Here is a 22,059-nt window from a genome sequence, read left to right on the forward strand (position 1 = left end):
CTTTTGTAAGAGTGCGTGGTATGCCTTTTATTTGGTATTTAAAGTTCATAATCTCAGGTTCAGCCATGCAAAAAATAAGTGTGAGTGTAAGACATGTCATTGGATTTAAGACTCGATGGTTGTGTTCAAGAAGCCTGGGCCATAGGCATTTGAAAGTGTCGATAGCCTGGAACATCACGATCACTTGTCCCTGGAGGAGGCTAGTGTTGAATGGTGATATAAACATCTTATGGTTGCTATGTCTCCTCTTGCTGTTATTTTTGGATCTGGCACTCCGATCACTAGCTAGCTCTAGCTCGGATCTTAAAAGCAATCTGTACCTCAATTAACCCCTTTGGCAAAGCGACAGTGAATTCATGAGAGCAAATAATCCCGCAAGATTTCCAGTAGTCGTTCATTTCAAGAACATCCTGGATTGTTCTCTCATCGAGATACGGTCCGTGGCTGGTATATAGCCTCGTATACTCTGTGTGCATTCATTGTCGCTTCCTATCTTGTTACTTGGCTCTTTCTCTTAATAAGAAGCGAGCCGTCATGCTGCTTTTTTCTAACTACTCTGTATTAACCCTGTTTGCTTTGACAAAGGCGTTTCCAGACTAATTTGTTACGAACCTTGAGGGAATAAAATCCAACACGGGAAGAAGTAAGACGGAACGATGTTCATTCAGTATAAGTTATGTGCTCAGCAAACATCGCCTACCCAGCCTCAACTCATTAAGAAGTTACCTTGAGGAAACGCAATCATTTTGACTCCATAACATTCGGAGGCACATAAATACTCCCTTCAGCAAACGCGTTTAAAAAGACAGCTGAAGGTTTTGCTTCCAAGCAATTATATCGCGCTGTAAAACCTTCCGATTTTCCTGCTTCTCTCTACCCTGGGAACATCCCCAAGGCGAGACCTTGTCCCGATCCCGCTCGTCCCGGCAGAAACTAATCTCTGAAATATAATTGACCCGGGGAAACAATAAGTCTTAGCATTCTTGCGGTCTTTGGGTTTGAAAACGTTCCTTCTGATATGTAGGACTTTCTAGTAATGGAAGTGTAATTGGCCGAGAGGGCATTGAGAGCGAGTGAACACTGATACAGATTTACTGGTTGTGTTGTGAAACATGTCCTAGTCCCTTCTATATAAGCAGCATGATTCATGCACTTGTGTTGTTTGTTCTTGGTAATATCATCGGTGTTCTAGTGGCTTTTCACACGCTGTTTTTCCAAAGTGTTATTGCTTCCCACTGAAACTGTAACTTTCACGTTCAGACATTTTGCAGAAATTATTTTTGCTTCTGTAATGTGGTGAATCCATGTAAAGTATAGGTGACAAAGAAGCTTATTTACAAAACTATCAAATATTTTAATCTGATACTTACAAAACTTTTTAGTGAGTTCTCCTTTAAGAATTATATATATATATATATATATATATAGTATATATTATATATTGCAAAGTGTTAGTGTTTTGTATCTATGGAGGAAATTCTGTTCAACGGAATTAGTGTATTTTTAGCCAATGCCAACTGTATGGGTCTCTGCTAAGTACGTCAATGGCTTGTGAAACTGATATGTTTATAATGGAGGCATACCGTAAAATGAATTTATTTTCATTTTTGGGTTTAGCGACCTGAGTGGCTTCTCGTGAGCCTCTGTAGCATTATCGTACATTGTTGTACAGCTGTCACGCTAACGACCACTAGCAAGCGGCTGACGATTGCTCCAAATTTGCCACTTTACCTAATAACTGATCTGTGTAGCTATATATGGTTCAACATTTTGTCTGTTCTCCGATAATTAATGTTTCTCATTTACGTTGGTACCCCAAAGCAGTCAACTTATTCAGGCCAGTGATATGTCTTTAGTCTGTAAGGGACCAGGAGCAGAGACGAATGCTAACACAAAAAAAGCAAATAGTGAAAATATAATAAAGGCTTAATACACTTTTTTTAAATTACGTTAATGTTAATCACAGCCTGTATTTGGCGTGTATAGTATATACTTTAGAAGGCAAACATGTTAAATTTATCTATAAAAAAATCTATAAATGAAAAGGCCAAGCTTTCCACATTGCTTGCGATTTCAAGTAAATGAGGATAAGATCATTTTCAGATGAATATAAATGTCCTATTAAAAATAAAATGAAAATTGTGCTTTTACTTCATTTCAGAAAGTGTGTTTTTACTGCAAAAGGAAACTTTCCCCAGACAGTGGAACAACCAATTCTCTGTATAACAAATATAAAAATAGCATCCTTTATTCAAGCTGCATGTTTAGGAAACTAAGTTACAAGATGCTTCCGCCTTTATGTGCTTCAGAAGAACCGTCTACTCCACAGAATTGTATTTTTAGGTTTTAATGCCGATTGGAGTGCATTTTTCATGGACTCCCAAATAATTTTGCTGCACTCGTGTGTGTGTGTATATACACACACACGCACAATATAGCTATATATTGGAGTTAGATAGTGAGACTTCTGTCTAATTTAACAACACTCAAGACTGCTTCCACTTGAACAAAGAAACGTTAGCATGTATACTTCTTACTAGACTTGTGTATTCATATTAAGGAGGACATGAAAACTAACACGGATGTTTAACGTTCTCGTTGTTCTAACCGAATAACGAATAAACACAGAGATGCACAACATGGAGAAACTGTTTTTGTCTTCGCATATACTAGGCTAGCCTATTAGTTAAGGCAAAATCCCTAAATATCTCCTAGCTAATCTCCCTGGTCCCTTCATCCAATGAAGAGGAGCTGCCTTTCGTTGGATGATGCCAGACGAGCCCCGTCAGCGACCAGTCTTTCTTACGACCTTTAAATCCTGGTGTGATCCTATGGATTCCCCTATTAACCCCTGCTATACTAAGGAAGACTGGGCTAGAAAACAGTCAGACGACCAAAAAAAAGGGATACGAAGAACATCGGGAGAACGGGCGAATATTTGTAGAATACTAAAACTCTCACTATAATCACAGGAGAAGCAACCAGTTGCACGTGTGGCAGCAAAACGTGCGGTTGGCTACTGCATGTCGTTTTTGCCTATCTATCCTGCCATTGTTCTTACTGCTGTAAAACTTTTTGGACCGTTGGCATTCATGCTTAGATGACTTTCCTTTCATTAACATCTACCACAGCTGCTGTAACCCTATTACACTTATTTACTACCATCTGAAGCGATACTTTAGTGCGTTGTATATAAATCTCTGGCCCTTTGGCTTAGATTTCATGTTATGGTGCTTTGCCTCCTCTGGAACATACTACTTCTCTCCTAGTGAAACATTTGTTTTTGCTCACAAATGATAAAGGAAAATCTTAATCTATACTTCCAGTATTCAAAAAAACAAAGCAAGAATTCAGCGCATACCCAGCGAATACTATTCAAAAAACACACCTATCTGAGGCATAAATATTAGGGATTCTTTCGAACTATATGGCAATATATCGCTTAACCGGCCTCTACATCACAGTACGACGAGTTTGACGAGTCCTATGTTGTTTTTCATGGCTATATTTCTTACCAAGGACCACACTGCATTTTAACCCAGTATTGGTTATTAAAAGTATGCAAGCATTGAAGTATTTGTATATATATGTCTGCATTTGAAAAAAGGTCTCATGAAGGTGGGTATTGGCTATAATTTTCGTATTGGTGTTGCTTTTTTTTTATTATTTATTGACCCCTATCATTCTACTTTTGGGGGGGTTTAGCTGCTGGAGCAGGGGTCTGATACACAAAGCAGCATCTCGGTTGTGTATATGTGTCTGCTTTCCGTACACAGCAGCCAGTGTTTTTTATAACATCAGCTGCTATTAGAGCTGGCAAGCCTGGTCACATCCCCGAGTCTTCCCATAAAGTCTCGCCACTCTTCCATTTCTCATTTGTGCACAAGTCACACCTCAGGTGGGGGAAACTTCTGGCAAATAGCATTGAACAGACACAGTGTGACCTTGCCGGGCATCACTATTTCAAGCTGGACAGACTCCAGAATTGGGCGCAGACACCTTCAGCCCTGCAGAACAAGCGTGTCCAGCTGTGAGGAGCTTCAAGCCTGCGCTGCTCTCATTGTCCTGTAAAGACCTCCAGTAAGATAGCAAGGGCATCGTGATCAGCTGAAGAGTAAAACACGAAACTAATTGGGGCGCGCTTTTACTGGAGTAATACTGTACAACATGGCCCAGGGCGATGTGGCCTGCCGCCCCTTCCGTGTCCTCATAGCTGAGTTCCAGGATATGCCATCAGAGGCACATGGAAGAACACGATGGTGCTGGCTTGGCAAGTCCTCAATGGTATAAAAGCGACATGTTACTGGCTATAAAAAGCCCTTGTGCTTTCTTTATTCTCTTTTGTTAATGGATAGAGAGGAGAAGATCAGGGAAAACTGCTAAAGTCAGAATAAGCTTTTTCACAAAAAAATATTATCTGGAAAAAAAACAACCAGAAAGTGCTGCTGAGAACTAAGAAAATGAGATGGTGTGATGGAAAACATGGCCTGCTGTTTTTGTTAACGTTTTGTAAAGCACCTGCTATGTCAGAATATGTGAAGATTATGCCCACAATACTTATAATAAAGTTCTGTCTTCTGTAATGTTTTTTTTTTTTTTTTTTTTTTATAATGTTTAGTTCTGCTGCTTCCTAATAACTCGTCAACACCATGTATTAAAAAAAAGTCAATTTATTTAGTACACCATTGTGGTTGTCAGAATTGATAAAAAAAAAAAAAACATTCTGATTTAGCATAGTAACTTGGATGAAAGTTTTTCATAAATAAAAATTCAATGTAGTATTTTTTATGATTAGAAAGAAAAACAGAAAAACCTCTATTGCTCCTCAATTTTTTTTCTCTCCCTCTTTCTTTACCCAAATGATAGTTTTACACATTAAAATGTTACATGCTCATTCCTATCTTAGCAGCCATTATACATGTTGTGACAAGTTACCCGGTAAGGCATGACTTCTTTATCATTCTCTATGAATTTCCATTTGATGAGAGATGTTGGCTCCGGCGTAGGACGCTAAATGCACTAAAGCAATCGGGAAAATGCTTGTGTGGCACGCAGGGAAGTATTGTACGATGAGCAGATATAAGGCAACCTCAAGCTGCGTTAAATTGTTCTTACCCGCTAGGAAAGTGTTATTCCTGCCCAGGATATTTATAGCTCTTCAAGGAGAGCCTTTTGGGTTAGGATGTAATTCGGTGTATGACCTTGAATGAATGGTAAGTGGCGTTAAAGGGACACCCCAGCCATGCTTTTTAATACAGTACATATGACAGCTGTGTGATCCCTTTACGTTTGTTTTGTGAATGCATTGTGATTGGTCAAACATACCGCCTGAGACGTTGTATTCTTACCACCTGTCGGCTCCAGCACTGGAATGTGCTCATACGCGATCAGTGCTCCCGATCATTGGACCATGGGAGATGCAGACCACCAAAAGTCATTCATTGTTTTGAGTTGTCCCCCCCCCATTTTAAAGAATACATATGAAAGATGCTGTACCACATGGGGGGGGCTCTTAAATTATCCACAGATGGAGCCATAGAACCAGCGTTAAGTGAAGGAAACAGATTTACTTCTGACAGATGTGTATTAAAACACATGCATAGCAACACACCTCATCACAAACACGTTACCGGGCTGGCACGGGGGGGGGCTTGATGTGTGCCTGTTTAAGGGCTGCCTGGCACTCTGGCGTTAGAGGTACATATTGAGTCCCTGTGTTCGAAATGCAGTAGGGAATGTATTCATTAACAGGGGTCTTTGCCAGCATTTTAATAATGATGTTTTATACAGTTATGAATAAAGCATCGTGATGGCATGGAATGTCCTGAGGAAAGCTCCCACACGCACCTCTACCTGTGTTTTTTCAGTTCTGCAACCGCCATTCATGATCCCCTACATCGGGGTCAAGCAGGACTTCCATTATGAATGGAGTAAAATGAACAAATTAAAAATAATTAAAAGGAAAAAATTCACAGGAACTGCTATTAACCAATGCCAGAAGTCTTGCACTTCCTCTATCAATGTGATGCTCCGTTCACGTAAAGAGTGACCGATCGGGAGCCTCAAAAGTTTGATAACTAAAAAAGAAAAAAAGCCCCTTAAGTTAAAGGTTAAATAAAAGTGCCAATAAATTAAAAAAGAAATAACCTAGTGATATGCCCTGGGTTGTGTTCTTTCCAAAAATGTCATTTTGTGAGGGTATGTTGATCTGGTGAGCTGTTAAATGGTTCCAAATGAGACCTCGCAAAATAAAATTTGAAAATTTCAAGTTTGGAAAAGGGAACGAGTGTGTTACATTTTGTGCCCTGTAACTTCCAATAAACAAAAGAAAAAGCTTTGCATGTTGGGTTTTTTTTCAAATTCAAGACAATAATATATATTTTTTTTGGTCAACTGAACTGCGCAAAAAAAAAAAAACCTTTTCCCCCCCAAAATTTGTATTTATTATTCGTACTAAATATTGGACTGTACATCTAAAAAAAATGTATTAAGATCTGCCCTTAAAAAAAGGTTTTTGGGCAGAAAACGCCACAGTGAAGAAAGGGTTAAATGAGTGTTTTGCAAGGGTAGAATGGAAAATAATGTATATCATTATTTAGTGGTATGTACCATTTTTATTAAGGTACTTACAGCAGACTCGATGTGCTGAATGGTTCTTACAACGTCAAATTCTTTTTCTGCGTTTCATAACAAAATGTAACATGTAATTTGTAGCGTAGTTTACAAAAGCCCCCCCCCGCCTTCCTCTTCCACCCCAGATGCCACAGAATTGATTCAGCTACCCAGGGCCTCACGGCTATACGACTCCAGGAAACGTGAGTCACACGGCAAACAGACCTCCCAGCTGTCTAACCAAGGGCACAGGTAGAGAGACAGCTGGGCTGGAAGCGTATTCCTGCAGAATGACAGGCAGGTGAAGCAAGTCACAACTTTTATGAATCAACTAGTTGGCTAATCCGTAACCCTACGAAACAGGAGCATTAAAGCGCATGAATGTTTTCTCTCATTGTAGAAACGTTTTAATTAAAGTTTTTTATGGTATTCTACTGAATAAATCCACATTCAGGGCTGTGCTGTGTGTTTCATCCACTTAGCTGCCAAGTGTCCTTAGAATTGCAAATTATTATACACGAGCCTTAGATACTTTAAGGTTTTAATTACAGGTATGTCTGCTTGCGTGTAAGTGTGAGTTGAGGCTTTTTCCACCCCTGTGAGCGTATTATTATAAGCCTTTATATCCTACTACATTGATATGAACCGTTGATGTCCAGCTGCTGGACTAATCTATTGGTTTGCATTTATACACTGTAGTCAAGTAACGTGTGCCTTTTTGTTTTATAAGACGACCCCCAGCTCGATTATAAGACGACCCCCCAGAATCTGAATATTAATTTATGAAAAAAAGAAAAAGCCTGAATAAAAGACGACCCTATAGGACAAAAAGTTTTACCAGTAAATGTTAATTCATGTAAACTATGTGAACAATTGTTTGTTAATAAAAGCTATGATTGAGAAAAATATTTTGTTTTTATTTAGGGCTGCAACAACTAATCGATAAAATCGATAATAATCGATAATGAAATTCGTTGGCAACGAATTTCATTATCGATTAGTTGAATCGATTATTATCGATTATAAAATGAGGGTTTTTTCAGAGCAAACGCTCTGAAAAATCCCCCTCATTATATAATCCGTTTAGTCTGACTCACCGTCTCACAGCAGCAGCTCCTACTTACTCCCCCTCCCTGTAATCACTGTGACAACTGGCCCCGCCCCTTCCTTCTCCAGGCCAGAACCACATGGCTGTGACACTCATCTAACTGTAAGTATATGTGTATATATATATATATATATATAATGTGTATGTGTGTGTATATATATATATATATATATATATGTGTATATATGTATGTAATATATATATATATATATATATATATTTGGACTACTGAAAGTTAGGGGAGGTGGGGGTTAATTTAGGGGCAGTTATGATTAGTGGGGTGTTTAGGGTTAATCTAGGGGCAGTTATGGTTAATTGGGTGTTTAGGGTTAATTTAGGGGCAGTTATGTTAATAGGGTGTTTAGGGTTAATTTAGGAGCAGCTGTGGTTAATGGAGTGTTTGGGGTTAATTTGAGGCAGTTGTGGTTAATGGTGTGTTTAGGGTTAATTTAGGGGATGCTGTGGTTAATGGGGTCTTTAGGGTTAATTTAGGGGATGCTGTGGTTAAGGGGGTGTTAAGGGTTAATTTAGGGGCAGTTATGGTTAATGGGGAGTTTAGGGTTAATTTAGGGGAATCTAAATCCTGGGGGCAGTGAAGTGACATATCTGGGGGTATAAGGCATATACATTATATAAGGCATATGTGGGGAGGGCAGTGTGGCATGTCTGGGGAGGACGGAGTGGTGTATCAGGGTGTATAAGGCATATCTGGGGGTAGAGAAGTGGCATGTCTGGGAGGCAGGGTGGCATGTCTGGGGAGGATGGAGTGGGGTATCAGGGGATATAAGGCGTATCAGGCACAGTGGCAGATGTGGGAGGCAGCGTGGAGTGGCAGATGTGGGAGGCAGCGTGGAGTGGCAGATGTGGGAGGCAGCGTGGCATATGTGGGAGGCATTGTGGAGTGGCAGATGTGGGAGGCAGCATGGCGTGGCATATGTGGGGAGGGCAGGGTGGCATGTCTGGGGAGGATGGAGTGGTGTTTCAGGGGGTATAAGGCGTATCAGGCACAGTGGCATGGGGGGGTAGAGTGGAGTGGCAGATGTGGGAGGCAGCGTGGCGTGGCAGATGTGGGAGGCAGCATGGAGTGGCATATGTGGGAGGCAGCGTGGAGTGGCAGATGTGGGAGGCAGCGTGGTGTGGTATATGTGGTAGGCAGCGTGGCATGTCTGGGAGGCAGCGTAGCAAGCCTGGGCTCAAATGTGCATATATTGGGGGGCTGGTTGGGAAATAAAGACAAGAAATGTATTATCAAAGTTTTTTTATTCTGCTGATTGTATTTAACATCATTTGTTTAGTAAATTATTTTAAATAAATAAAAAATTTACATTCATTTTTTTTATCCGATTAATCGATTAATCGAAAAAATAATCGGCCAACTAATCGATTATTAAAATAATCGTTAGTTGCAGCCCTATTTTTATTTCCTTTTTGTTTTCCAACCTGCCCCCCCAGTTATGCACATCTGCGCCCAGAATTGCCACTCTGCCCCAGAAATGCCTTATACCCCCTATATGCCACTGTGCCCCATGATATGCCTTTTAACCCTCTAAATGCCACTGTGCCCCATGATATGGCTTTTGACCCCCTATGTGCCCACTCTGCCTCCCGATTTGCCTTATACCCCTATATGCCACTCTGGCACTTAGGGGGTTAAAAGGCATATTATGGGGCAGAGTGGCATATAGGGAGGTATAAGGCATTTCAGGAGGAATAGTGGCGTATAGAGGGTTAAAAGGCATTTCTGGAGGCAGAGTGGCATTAAGGGGGTTAAAAGGCATTTCACAGAGCACTGCCTCCAGAAATGCCTTATGCCCCCCCCCCCCCATTTTAACACTCCCCCTCCCTCCTCCAAACTTACCAGTGCTTCTGAGTCCCCGGTGCTTAGTCTGGGCAGCGTGTAGAATCGCGTAGAGCTCTACACGCTGCCCGGACTAAGCACCAGTGACTCAGAAGCACCGGTAAGTGGGGGGGGGGGGCATAACACAGGAGGATCCAGGTCCCCTGCATCGCTGTGGGGGATCTGGATCTTAGTCTCATAGTCAGACCTATTTGCTCTGGAAAACACCTCGTCTTATAATTGAGCAAATACGGTACGTTTATTAATGTAATAGTGTCTTCACGCCAGTGCCCCTCAGTGGTGTACAGCATTAAAGCATGGAGCTCGATGCTGCGACCCGTTAAAAATACAGAATTTTGCCTGAAAAAGAAGATATCGCCTACACCATCTCGTTATTACTGAATGACATTCACTGATTCCACCTCAAGCCACGGTCAGTCACGCTTATGTGACCAATATTGTGATAAAAGTAAAAATGATGCGATATGAAGATATCCCCATGGAATTGAACGGGGAGTTTATTCACTGTGTCATCTTTAAGTGTCATCTACCATTAAAATGACATCATTAAGTATTTGTCAAATAAGAAAAGTTTTCAGTGATGAAAATTCCGAAGCTTTGTACAATCCATAGAATCATTTTGGATCACATGTTTATAGAACGGAATGGCTTTGCTTGAGATTGGACTATATTATGCCTTGATACACACATGAAGTTACTCCACTTGAGTTATATATTATATAATTGCCTACATTTCCGCTCATCGCAGACAGAAGCTGTTAGGTGTCAGCAGCTCCCTCTTTAAACGGTCTGCAGGAACATTCAAGAATTGCAGACAGGCTTTTCTTCCACGCTCTGTTTTGCATCACTTTCTAATTGTACGTTTCCTTTTCCATGGGCTTTCTATGTATTTCTCTTGGGTGTTCCACACCTAATTGTCATGTATTTTTTCCTTGTTTGTTGTATTGAATTTGCGGTCTCTTTCCGTTCTGCTTTTTGTATTGCTGCGCATGGTATGCACAGAATTTTTTTTTTTTTTTTTTAGCTTGGTGTTTTCACTTCAAAACTGTTCCTTTTGTTTAAACAGCCCCACTAAAGAAAAATGCATATTGGAGTACTTTGTGAGTAATTTAATATGCATTCTTTAAATACAAAAATAAATAAAAGTGCTTGCCTAGGGAAGAAGCCACCCGCCTATTCTATGGTCCGACGGTTCTCACCACTGATTGGCTCTTTGAAGCAGCCAACAGGTGGCAGGAAAGCGCTCCCATTTGAATCAGTGGGAGTGCCTTCGCCACGTGCATTGGGGGGTCTCCTTAGACCCCCATCCAACAACATGCGCTGAGCCAACTCTGAAGCTGACTGGTGGAAAGTATATCACATATATACTTTCTGGCGTTCTGTTGAGCCGGCCATATCTTACACACAGAAAATAGCTGCAAGGGGCAAATGGATATGGGGAGATTCTGCAAAAGGGGGCCTTTATGTATTAAAGGGTATATGATGGCTGGATTATCCCTTTTGAAGGAACGCTCCAGCCCCTCCTATTACTATAAATGCACACTGGAGGCTGCTTGGAGTAGACTGCAATGCAGTTTGCCGCCTGTGAATCAATGCATGCATCCATTTTTGGTTCGCTGCTTAAATACCGTACATTGAAACGGGTACCTATGTACACTTCCTGAGCATTCAGCCGTAGCTCCTCAGCTGTCAAGTTCCGCTAGTGAACCAAATCCCCAGTGACCCCTGTCCGTGCTCGTGCCTGAAGCTTGTTTTATAAATCTTTTTCTTATTTTTATTTAATTTTTATCATGTGTTGATTTGCATGAAGTGAAATGCGGAGGAATCCATGCAAAACAAATCCCAATGTTAATTTGACTAGCAATATAGGATAAGGGTGTTTCTTATGATATTGCTGATATGTTTAAGTGTTTATTACTAGAAAGAATGCAGAATGTTTGTGTTCATATTGAATGTGAGAGGGCTTTAGAACACATTCTATTCTTCTAGTTACGCATTCAAATAGTCATTGTGTAGTTCTGTTTTCATTGTATTCATTTTTCATAGCTTTGTAAAAATGTTAAAATGCCTTTTGTACATTCCTATAATCAGAAGGAAATGGAATTAGTCCTGCAAGTGAATATAATAAGTAAATAACTACTTATTTATTTTTTGATAAGGTGGCAGAGTCTATTACAGTGAGGGACTTTAATCATGCATGGGATGGACACAAAGCTATCCTGAATCCAAGTACAAAGACTGACTAATATCAGGAAAAACGGGCAGAATGGATGGTTCTTATCTGCCGTCCAATTAAGTGTTTCCATATATTGCTGAGATGTGATGTCCGTTGCTCTCCTCTTCCTGTAAATGGTTGTAAGGTGACCGTTCTGTGTAGCGTGCTGAAACCGTGTCTTATTTCCAGATCCGTCCTCCGTCCGTTCGCCTTTTACCATGAATTGCTTGCATCGTGCGCACACACCAGGCTCTCTCTCGCTCCCGCACCCCGTCATGCTCTCCTCCGGCCCAGAGGAAGCGGAGGAGCGTGGTTTGCGATTGTATATGAGCAGTAATCCCGTCGCTCTCATGTTTCCTCAGGCTGTGCGTGCCAGGCCCGGACGCCGCTTCCAGGGGCCTATTTTTCCTGAGGTTGTTTTGGCACAAAATGCACGGGACATGAGGGGGCGCGGTGCCCTTTATTCCCTTTCCTGGATGCTGGAATGTAGCTCAGCCGTTTAAAGAGCCGTCCGTGCTCTGCTTATTTATGACAATCTATCATTCTTTGTGTTCTGCTGTTTTATTCAGTGTGAGCAGCCCTGTTCCTGTTAACGTTATATGTTTCTAAAGCACGGTATACATTATGAATGTGGTCCTATATACACAGATATAGATCCCAGGTTCCCAGATGTCTTCTGATCACAGCACGGCGTTTAACATTTTTTAAAGGCTTCATATTACTTAGCCTTTTTTTTTTTCCCTCTTTTTTTCCTTCCTTCTTTTCCTTCCTATTTTTTGTGGACTTTGAGAATCGCATATCTGTATCACTAGTTTAGGTTGCTGTGTACATTGTACACATTTTGTGATTTGAGGGGTTGTACATGTATGTATACACACACACACACACACACTGTATTGAAGGCTAAGGGTGGTCACACCAAATATTAATACTTTAAAACTTTACAACTTTTACATTTTTCACACCTGCCTTAAACCTTTACACAGCACTGTGTGTATGTTCTGTGTATGTATGTGTACGTATGTATGTATATATACACACACACACACATACACACATATATACCGCTCTAAACTTTACGGTCACTTAGCATTTTTGTTTCATGAAAAACAAGGGGATTTCTCGCATAATTGCAAACGGGTTTTCTAATAATCAATTAGCCTGTTAAACTTAAACTTGGATTCCCGAACACAGGAGTGATAGTTGCTGATACCCGGCCATTGTACGCCTATGAATATATTCCATGAAAAATCACCCCTTTCCCGCTACAATAGTCATTGAAGTCATTTCCAACATTAACAAAGTCTGCACTGTGTTTCTAATGGATTTATTAAAAAAAAAAAAAAATCATAATTCTAAGTGACCCCAAACTTTTGAACTGTAGTGTATATACTGTGTATAGTCAGTGCTTACGGTGTATACAGACAGTGAGACGTTTTAAATCACTCTTAATCTTGCGAGATGTTCTCTCTCCACCTAATGTATTGGTTTGTCTTAGTCTTGTCATACCCATTGAATATATGTGTTGTATTAAGCGCTGCGTAAATTGTTGGCGCTATATAAATAAAAGATAATAATAATAATAATTCTAGGCAGACACATGCAGGTAAGGATACACAGTTTCCCACTTTTTGATTCCTTACTATCTGGTACATGGCTTTCCCTGTTTGCATATGCCGGCTGTAAGCAAAGCTCAGGGTTGGAACGTACAGCTGTGTCAATCTCCGTGCAGGATAGGATGAGCTCTGACCCATTATCAATGTGGCTGTATATGCAGTATATGGGTGTATATGCAGTATATGGGTGTATATGCAGTATATGGGTGTATATGCAGTATATGGGTGTATATGCAGTGTGTGGGTGTATATGCAGTGTGTGGGTGTATATGCAGTGTGTGGGTGTATATGCAGTATATGGATGTATATGCAGTATATGGGTGTATATGCAGTATATGGCCTGTGCTTTGCTGCCAATTGTTTTTTTAAAGTTATGTACTGTCACAAATGCCATTTTTTGTTCTCTTGTACGCAGCGTTTCACAAATGAAGACCATTTGGCCGTGCACAAACACAAGCATGAGATGACTTTAAAGTTTGGACCGGCAAGGACGGACTCTGTCATCATTGCAGGTAAGAATTTTCCCGGGGCATTTCTTTCACAGATGTTATATCCAATAGTATGTGCAGCCATTAACGACGCCTGGTTTCCTTACGTATCTGCATGACCCTTATGTTATTTTACTGTTCAACATCACTGTTTCCAGTGTTTCCGATGGTTTGCTAGGCATTGATTCAGCTTTATAATGTAACGGCATTGTTTCTAGTGGTGTCTCATGCAGCCCCCACCAATGAACAATGCATATAAAGGTCATGATTTAAAGCAATTTAATAAGTACTCTTTAGGTGAAAGCAATAGAACCCATAGGGAAACCTGCAGCACACCACCCCATCTGTTTTCATGCCTTGAAGCAGCCAATCACTGGCAGGAAAGTGTTCCCGTTAAAATCAATGTTTCTCAGTTTCTGAGCATGCGCGTGTGCGTCGTCACATTAGATCCCCTGAAACTCTCGTTTGAGGCAGCACTGGAGCAGGGTGGGAGTGAGTGTCCAATAAGCGGATGCTGGTAAGAAGAGGATCTATTTGGCTGAATGCATCTCCTGTGCGACAGGGAACGAGGGTAGAGGCGTAGGGGGAGTTTTGGTGGATCCCTCCATGCAGCTACAATGAGGAAGCCGGATGTACACGTGATGACCAGAGAGCTGGTAATGCCAGACCGCTGGAGGGGTACCCTGTGTGCTGGTTTCTGGCATTGTTTGTAGTATTTTTCTGATAACAAGATACTTATTCTGCCCTCTTCTCTCTATCCGCAGATCAGACTCCCACCCCAACCCGCTTCTTGAAAAACTGTGAAGAAGTCGGCCTGTTCAATGAGATAGCCAGCTCCTTTGAAAATGAATTCAAGAAAGGAACAGAGGAGGATGACGACAAGAAAGTAAATCTTAAAGGGCTCTGTAGAATAGTTACATTTGCTTGCTCTATAAATGAGTGCAGCTACCAAACCAGAATTGACACATAGCTGAACTGGGGTTTTTCATGTTTGCCGTTTATTTTCTTAAGGAGACATTTCTAAGTAAGGATTACGTTATCAAGGCTTCTGTTCCGTGATCTAGCTGGTTGTGATTTCTCAGGCTGATTGACGTGTCCATCGGGGAATTGCTAAGCTGAATTTTCTCCTGTGGCTTTTCAGAGTGCGGGCCCACTGGACATGTCTCTGCCTTCAACTCCAGACATCAGAATCAAAGAGGAAGAGCCGGTGGAGGTGGACTCGTCCCCTCCGGACAGCCCAAGCTCTCTGCCTGAGGAAAAGGTAGGATTTTTAGATTCAAGGGTTTCGTCGGGGGTTCTAAAGAGAACCTTTAGAGGAATTTGGAAAACAAATACCCTTCACGCATTTCACAAATGTAGGGCACTGCTTTCCAGTTCGTTTTCAGACTGTTATAGATTCAAATGGCAAAGATTATGAGTAGTGTCCTCGATATACTTAATTTTTAACACTTTTGATGGACTTCGTTGCATTTTACGCATGCAAACCAAGGGGCGTTCTCTGGTTATTGGCATTAGAATACCTGACTTCTCTCATCTACCTCCTACCCTAGCTGCCTTTACTGAAAGCAGGGAGCATACTTTGTTAAAACTCCCGTTCTAGTTAATGGGAACTAAGCTCTCATGCAAGCGGCCAATAACACGTCTACTATGTGGGAGTGCTACTGAGCATGCGCAAGGAGCGCACATATTAATGCCTCTCGGTTCCAGCGAAGTCTCATTTTTCAACTATAACTAAAGAATGCATGCAGAAAAAATACGTTGGAATTTCATGCAGAATCCCAAAGGGATAGTTCGGCGTTTGGAAGGAAAGGGAATTTTGATGCATAGGATGGACTTCATTAGCCGTGCGATAAACAGTCTGCTTGATGTGGTGTTGGATACGGAGTTTCATCCAAATATGAGTGCCTTAAGCGGCAACTCCCAGCTCTCCAGCTTAATCAAGGTTATAGGAACAATATGACAAAACACACTTTGTTCTGTATCTTGAATTTTATTGAAGTTTTTTTTATTTGTAGAGAAAAAGCAATTAAAAGAAGAAAACGCAATAAACCATTCTTCGTGGAATCTGGCGTATTGTAACGTTAGATTTCAGTGCAACTGTGTATATTTCAGATATTTATCCTGACGCGGTTCATGTGCAACTTGGAGACCCGGGATGGAATTCTTACTTTTAAGCAGTAACAACTTTGAATACAAACCACACAAGCTGCATTGTAAAAAACAAACACAAATCATAATATCTACCGCTCCGTCAGGCAGAGGCACGGCGGGTCAAGCGGTATTTGTAACGTCAAAACGCATTGTTGGATGTAATGCTGTATTACTATATACAATGTTTAAAGGTGAAATATTAGCCGAGGTGTTCTGTTCTCTCGAAAGGCGATGAGGGGCACTTTCCTGCTATGTCAGCAGCTGTGTGCTCCTCTTTTCCCAAACCATGTGGTATGCAATATTAGAGCATTATTTTTCAGAGCATTTTTACATAGTCCGTAACGTTGCCCATTATCTTCTTCTGCCGAAGGTGCCATTGAAGCCACAGGTCAGCTCTACGCCCACTCCGACAATTGTACGGCCCGGCTCTCTACCCCTTCACCTGGGCTACGACCCTCTACACCCCACACTGCCTTCCCCCACATCGGTCATCACACAGGCCCCTCCGTCCAACAGACAGCTAGGGTAAGGCAGCTGCAATAGCATTTTCTTTTTGTATTTTCTGATTTGATACCTTTAATCGTTCATCGTACTCTCTGACCTTTCATTCTTCTATACCTTTCTGTATAAGCCTGTAAGGCCAGCCATTTCTGTCGCTCATTCTGTTCACCCTTTCTACATTTGATGACCAGCTGTTTAGTTTTATCTATGCAGGTTGCCGTGTATGAACCTTCCAGTCATGCAATAATTAGTAATAGCCTCAGTTTCCCTTGGGTATGCTTCTTAAACTCTGTTATATGTCCAACAGTTCTCCCAGCAGTTCTGTGCCTCTCATGATGCAGCTAAGTAATGGGCAGACTGTCCCATTCCTTCCAGGTCCCCATGTACAGATGCCATCTGTTATTTCAGTAAGAACTCTTTTCTTGTTAACATCTATTATTTCCAGGACCCCTCTTCTCCCACTAACAAGCGACCTTTCTGCTTTTGTGCTTTGTTAAGCTGGCAAGACCCATGTCCTTAGTGCCCAACGTTCCTGGGATTCCTGGTCCTCCGGTGATCGGTGGGGCAGGGCACATCTCTCCGTCGGGACTTTCCATTCATTCGGAAGCCAAAATGGTGAGTGGGAGAATGGTGAGGATGATGTGTGACTTCCTAACTTAGTTTGGTACCTTATTTCTGCCTCAAACCTCAAAACAGAATAAAAAAAAAAAAACATTTGGCCCGTCTCGTCACCCCATATGTTCCTGCATTCAGTATAGCATAATGCTTCTTGTATTTAGATATTTAGTAACTTATGGATGAAGGATAGGACACTTAACCATGTTGTTGGTTGGACTGCTGTTTATTACCTGATGATTTGTTGATAGAAACATAGAATTTGGTGGTAGATGAGAACCAGTCAACCCATCTAATCTGCCCATTTTTCCTGATGTAAACACTCAGACTTTAATGATTGTCTGTCTCATCTTATAATCAGGGTAGCCATATGCCTACCCCATGCCTGTTTATATCCCCTCGTTGTATTTGCTTCTACCACTTCTGCTGTGAGGCTGTCCCTCTCGGTGAAGTACCACTTCCTTATATCTGTGATGGTTAATACCAAGCCAGCCATTAGTTGCGAAGATCTGGAGCTCTTTGATAATATGTCCCCTTAAGGACCATTGACATGCCAGGCATAAAACACATTGGTTCCTTGAGTTTTGTTATATATTATTTACCAGGCATATTCTGCAGAAGGACATACACCAAGTTATTATTATTTTTGTATTTTTTACTTTACTTTTTAGTAGTATTGCAAAACATTTGCTGTTCAGTTCATTTGTTTGTTTTTTCTTTGCTTGTAACCACAGAGACTTAAAGCCTCCCTTACACACCAGGCTCCCTCTTCTCTAAATGGGGGGATGGCTATGGTAACCTCTCGGCCTGAGCAGAGTCAGATCCTCGTCCAGCATCCCGATGCACCGTCTCCCGCACAGCCCCAGGTATTTAGCGTTACGGGAATGAAGACCCAGCTCTGTTCGTTCAGCCGGCTCGGTGACCTTTATAGCAGTACACCCCATGCATGCAATTCTAAGACTTCATCTAACAGAGGCTAAGCGCTCTGCTTGTGCAGCAACATTCCTTGCTAAGTCATACGTAAACAGTCATTTGTTTCTGTTGCGTCACTGTTTGCACGATGTTATGCGCGATATCATCACAGATAAAGGCTGTCTAGTACAGCGTACGTTGGATGATGAAAAAAAGGTGATTATTGTTAACCTAATTTGCACTTACATACCCATAATCACCTGCCGTGGTGGCAGCATTTCTGTGGGGACAGCGAGTCTCTGGGCTTGTCTAGAAGTTGTAGATTAGTGTTTAATTATGCCTCTGCTACCCCATTAATTTAAGTGGAAGGGTTTTCCATTACCTTGTGCATCACAGATAAAGCAACCATTCTGTGCTTGTTATCAAGTGATTTTACCTAGTAGCAACTCAACTCGTGTGCAGCCCTATGTTTTCTGTATACAAACTTTTTTTAAATGCACGCGTTCTAGAGAAAAAAAGTGTGTAATTGACACATTCAAAACATTACTACAAACATTCTAACCTCCCTTCCAAAACAAGGTTATGCGAATTGGAGGTATCAACTATATAAGTGTTGGCTATTCTAAATATCTGTAGCTGTGGATCAGCATCTTCTAAGGGTTGAAGTCCCATAAGGAGTATAAGGGCATATGACCATATTTATATAAGATAACTTAGACACACTCTCAGTATTACATCATGACAGAGATTATCTGTATGTTGTCATAAGTGATATCGCTGTGTTCTCTAATTCATCATTGCCTAAAGCGACTCTTTGGGTCAACCTAGACCATGTATCTTAATGCATTGCATATTGCCCACTGGTCCTGTAAAATCCCCCCTTCATAGTGCATTTTTTAATCCACCCCATATTTAATTTCTTCCCAAGTTAATCTTTCATTTTGCTTACATTTCATGGTTATTTACAACTTGGAGGCCATCAGTTTATGAATCATTAAGTGAGTTGGCCCGGCTACACTTAGGAGAGTATAAATAAAATAAAAAAAGCTGGGAAGTCAGGTCAGATTGATCTCTTAATACCCATGTTATTGAGTCAATCATAATAGTTTGGAGAGCTGTACAAGGCCACCAAGAGTTCCCTTTAAACTATGAACGTAAACCCTCGACCACTCAGTCATAGAGAGAGATTTCCCTATATCAATGACACATTTACATACAAAATCACACAATACAAGATGAAGTTAAATAACTGCAATATAACCTGTTGCCACATCAGGTTCCATACAAGTGCCTATGAACGAGGCAGGGGTGCAAACACTATTCACAGAGCCGTCAGCCTTCTCCACTAAGTATCCCCAAATTCAAACTGGAAATAACAGCAAATAACCCATTTTAACCGTGAAACCATGTTTAATAACTTATTTTTTCCTGCATTAGCTGTTTTTAATGCAGAAGATGCATCCACCTACTAGTCCAATGGAAGTATGATGACTATTATATACTACTTTATAGGTCTCTCCTGCGCAACCCACCCCAAGTACAGGAGGTAGAAGACGCAGAACAGTTGATGAGGATCCGGATGAACGCCGGCAACGCTTCTTAGAGAGGAATAGAGCAGCTGCTTCCCGTTGTCGACAAAAGAGGAAGGTTTGGGTGTCCTCTTTAGAGAAGAAAGCAGAGGAGCTAACCACTCAAAATGTGCAGCTTAGTGTAAGTTACTGAAACAGATGTGTTTAGGGGTCCGTATAGACATTGTATGTGTTTAGGGGTCCGTATAGACATTGTATGTGTTTAGGGGTCCGTATACACATGGTATGTGTTTAGGGGTCCGTATACACATGCTATGTGTTTAGGGGTCCGTATACACATGCTATGTGTTTATGTTCAGTATATATCTCACATTCTCGCCTCTTTTCACCTGCAGAACGAGGTGACTCTTCTGCGGAATGAAGTTGCTCAGTTAAAGCAGTTGCTGCTGGCGCATAAGGACTGTCCGGTAACCGCACTGCAAAAGAAGAACCAAGTATATCTTGGTGAGTTCTACAAAGTGAGAGGTAACATCATAGTGTGTGTGTGTGCGTGCGTGCGTGCGTGCGTGCGTGCGTGTGTATATATATATATATATATTTACTGCTTCTCTAATGTAAAGAGTTCCAGAAGGAGGTGCACCTGGCCAGAGTGGTGCCATAAGCAGCTGCTTATGCCAATATTTTATATATTTATAACAGGAAAAATACAATAAATGCTGCTGGTGATTTTTTTGTTTTATCATATTAAACTGCTTGCAGTTGTCAAACTAAGAGTTTGATTTAATTGAATTTACTTGCAGTAAAAGCCTAAACCAACCACTTGTTAGTTTTAATATGCAGCCGCTGCATCCACGATGAATAAATTGGGATGTGATTCTAACCATTTCTTTTTTTCTCTTTTTATGATTGCTTCAATGGACTTTGCAAATGGGCTGCCCTAGTTCAGAAAACTGATTGTTCTACCTTATATTTGTAAATTCCCTTCCAGAAAACCTGAAGGACAGATGCGATGTGACCGGTTCTCCGGTTCCAGTCACCCAGCACAGTTCGTTATCGGCTGCCTCTCCTAACGGTCTGCGTTCACCAGCAGAACACATGGCCACCTCGGTGCTCACGCAGATGGCCAGCCAAAGGACAGACGGCCACAGTCAACTTCTACAGTCGCATGTGATCATGTCACCACAGTCACAGGCAGCCAGCAGATGATGAAACCAGGCCATCCAACATAGAACTAATCAATGGGATCTCTCAGCCCCAGAGACTGAGCAGAATAACTAAGCCCCAGTACAAGATGGGCGGATATGGATTATAAATATATATATATATACATATATATTTGATTTTAAAGTTCGGTAAAGGGTGAATAAGGAGCTTTTTACTACACAGTCAAACACATGCCTATTAAAGCACTAACTTAAAGATTCCAACAGTTCAATGCTCTAATATACACATACATACAAACACACATCGACCCCAACGGACTGTAAGGGCTTCAAGTACTAACAAACTCTTACTATGACATACTCTAACACATACCATGTGGCCTACGCTGATTACAGTTTTGAAGTTTACTTAAGAACATGGAACGATGGGTTCAGTGCCCAGCAGGGTGGGCATGACCCTGGTGCTCCTTGCTCAGGCACTTCCCTTAAGGTCATGATCAGGTTTGTTATTGCACCCTCGTTATTACTGAAACACATCTCATGTCATCATTGCCTTTGTTACTTATTTGAAAAGGCGCCTCCATCCATCCTTTACCTGTCCATGGCATTTCAGTATTTTCGCCTCTTGCGCTTTGACCTGTAATTCTGCGTCGGAACGCGAGAGAACATGTGGATAAACGTTATAACCTCTTGAAAGTGTCCTGGCTCTGGAGGGGCCCGCAACACATTGTAGAGGAACATGAAACAGTTCCCTCCAACAAAGATACAAGTAACGATTACTGTTTCGCCGCAGCCAAGAACCGGGGAACGGCACTCAAAGACTGTTATTCCAGGCGATGCTTTACGGAGTTCTGGAGCAGCTCAGCTATCAAAGTGACAACCATTTTTATCTCATTACAGTTCTAGCTAACACTGCAGGAAAATTCAGTCTTCCATCGAAAGTTTGATGTGCCCCTGATCTGTTTGCTGCTTTGACCTAAGGGTTTTTATCCTGCAGTCTATTTCAAACACTAAAAATAACCAGCATTGTAACCTCTTTGGAGCCTTTGCTCGATTTGTCTTCCGAGAATCATCTATCTTGAACTGATGGCCGCTGATCTAAAGTCTTAGGTTACTTATGAGACCTAAACCTACCCGAGTAAAGGAAGCGACTGTGCTTAGCACCACGATAATTTGGAAGACCCAGCTGTCTGGTGGCTAAAGTAGAAGACTGAGGTTGGATATTGTGGGAGATACGGTGTCCACATGGCATATACGTCCAGTGAAACCGCTAAGAGAAGTGTGTTGGTCC

General features: G+C 41.4%; 1 protein-coding gene across 3 annotated transcripts in view; it reads left to right on the forward strand.

Annotated features, from left to right (window-relative positions):
- The window catches only part of LOC128473970 (cyclic AMP-dependent transcription factor ATF-7-like), a 34,120-nt gene extending 13,088 nt beyond the window's left edge, over positions 1-21,032 (forward strand). For 2 of the 3 annotated variants that reach the window (XM_053456193.1, XM_053456194.1), the window contains exons 3-12: positions 13,825-13,921; positions 14,662-14,783; positions 15,039-15,158; positions 16,419-16,573; positions 16,857-16,956; positions 17,048-17,164; positions 17,899-18,030; positions 19,589-19,786; positions 20,001-20,130; positions 20,594-21,032. In XM_053456193.1, coding sequence (XP_053312168.1) covers positions 13,825-13,921; positions 14,662-14,783; positions 15,039-15,158; positions 16,419-16,573; positions 16,857-16,956; positions 17,048-17,164; positions 17,899-18,030; positions 19,589-19,786; positions 20,001-20,130; positions 20,594-20,811 — 1,389 coding nt within the window. In that variant the 3' untranslated portion in view covers positions 20,812-21,032. The remainder of the gene's footprint in view (positions 1-13,824; positions 13,922-14,661; positions 14,784-15,038; positions 15,159-16,418; positions 16,574-16,856; positions 16,957-17,047; positions 17,165-17,898; positions 18,031-19,588; positions 19,787-20,000; positions 20,131-20,593) is intronic. The other variant, XM_053456195.1, reaches the window with a different exon arrangement.
- Positions 21,033-22,059: the final 1,027 nt, after the last annotated feature.

This window comes from Spea bombifrons, chromosome 2, assembly GCF_027358695.1.
Source record: "Spea bombifrons isolate aSpeBom1 chromosome 2, aSpeBom1.2.pri, whole genome shotgun sequence".
In the NCBI taxonomy this organism is placed as follows: domain Eukaryota; kingdom Metazoa; phylum Chordata; class Amphibia; order Anura; family Pelobatidae; genus Spea; species Spea bombifrons.